The sequence below is a fragment of the Alosa sapidissima genome, chromosome 9 (genome assembly GCF_018492685.1).
Source record: "Alosa sapidissima isolate fAloSap1 chromosome 9, fAloSap1.pri, whole genome shotgun sequence".
In the NCBI taxonomy this organism is placed as follows: domain Eukaryota; kingdom Metazoa; phylum Chordata; class Actinopteri; order Clupeiformes; family Clupeidae; genus Alosa; species Alosa sapidissima.
Window position 1 is genome coordinate 23,811,793 of NC_055965.1, and position 1,245 is coordinate 23,813,037.

General features: G+C 45.9%; 1 protein-coding gene across 1 annotated transcript in view; it reads right to left on the reverse strand.

Annotated features, from left to right (window-relative positions):
- LOC121719626 (complement C3-like) overlaps nt 1–839 on the reverse strand; it is a 4,090-nt gene extending 3,251 nt beyond the window's left edge. The window contains exon 1 of the mRNA XM_042105419.1: nt 547–839. Coding sequence (XP_041961353.1) covers nt 547–611 — 65 coding nt within the window. The 5' untranslated portion in view covers nt 612–839. The remainder of the gene's footprint in view (nt 1–546) is intronic.
- Between the last annotated feature and the right edge of the window lie 406 nt (nt 840–1,245).

A 1,245-nucleotide genomic window follows, 5' to 3' on the forward strand; every position in this document is an offset into this window, starting at 1 on the left:
GTGAGTACAATGTATCTGCATGCTGTTTTATTTATTATTATTATTATTATTATTATTATTATTATTATTATTTCAAATATTGACAAATACAAATTAATCTAAAACCTGTAACAATTCAGAAATGTTCTTTTGTACACAGAGACACTTCAGAAATACATCTAAATGTCCTCAGAATAAAATAAGACATATTTTGTGAAAGAATATCATCATTACACTATCCAAAAATATAATCACCATGTGGCATGACAATATATAAATACTGTACAATTCAAGAAAACTTGTTCATCATAGCTAGGGTGACTGATTGCCGAGTAACTCTGACATTTACATTTCACATTTATTCATTTAGCAGACACTTTTATCCAAAGCGACTTAGATGTGTCAATTACATTACAAGGGCCATTGTCCCCGGATCAACTTGGGGTTGAAGTGAAGTGCCTATAGCTCAAGGGCACAACGGTGGAAGCTGGGAATTGAGCCCACAACTACTGCATGCTAGCCCGGCTGCTTGACCACTACGCTATACCACCGCCCCGCGCTACTTACGCATGTGGTGAGAGTACCACGAGGCACAGAGCCAGTGCGGCCAGCCGATACACGTCCAGACGCATCCTCGCTCTGAGTGACCGACTCCCTCTGTGTTACTGTGGTGCTTCGGGTCCGATGATGCTGCACACCGCGCGCTGTCTCTCTCGCTCCTGCTCTAAAACGGCGGGTTGTTTTTGCTGCTGCTGCTGCTGCGTGTGTGTGAGTGAGTCCACTCACAAAGTGGTGTTGAGGCTTTATGAAATTCGGGGAGCATTCGTAAAAAAAAAACCCGATAGTCTCTCTCTCGTTTCGGTTGTTACGCAAGGGCCCCTCCTCCTCACCACCTCCTCGTTTCGGTTGTTACGCAAGGGCCCCTCCTCCTCACCACCTCCTCGTTTCGGTTGTTAGGCAAGGGCCCCTCCTCCTCACCACCTCCTCGTTTCGGTTGTTAGGCAAGGGCCCCTCCTCTTCACCACCTCCTCCACCTTCTCGTGGAAGATGATGATTGGTCAAGATGCCAGTGGATACATGCAGAATGGTGTGTGTGTGTGTGTGTGTGTGTGTGAGTGTGTGTGTGTGTGTGTGTGTGTGTGTGTGTGTGTTTGTCTGTGAGTGTTTGTGTGTGTGTGTGTGTGTGTGTGTGTGTGTGTGTGTGTGTGTGTGTGTATGGTGTGTGTGTGAGTGTGTGTTTGTCTGTGTGTGTGTGTGTGTGTGTGT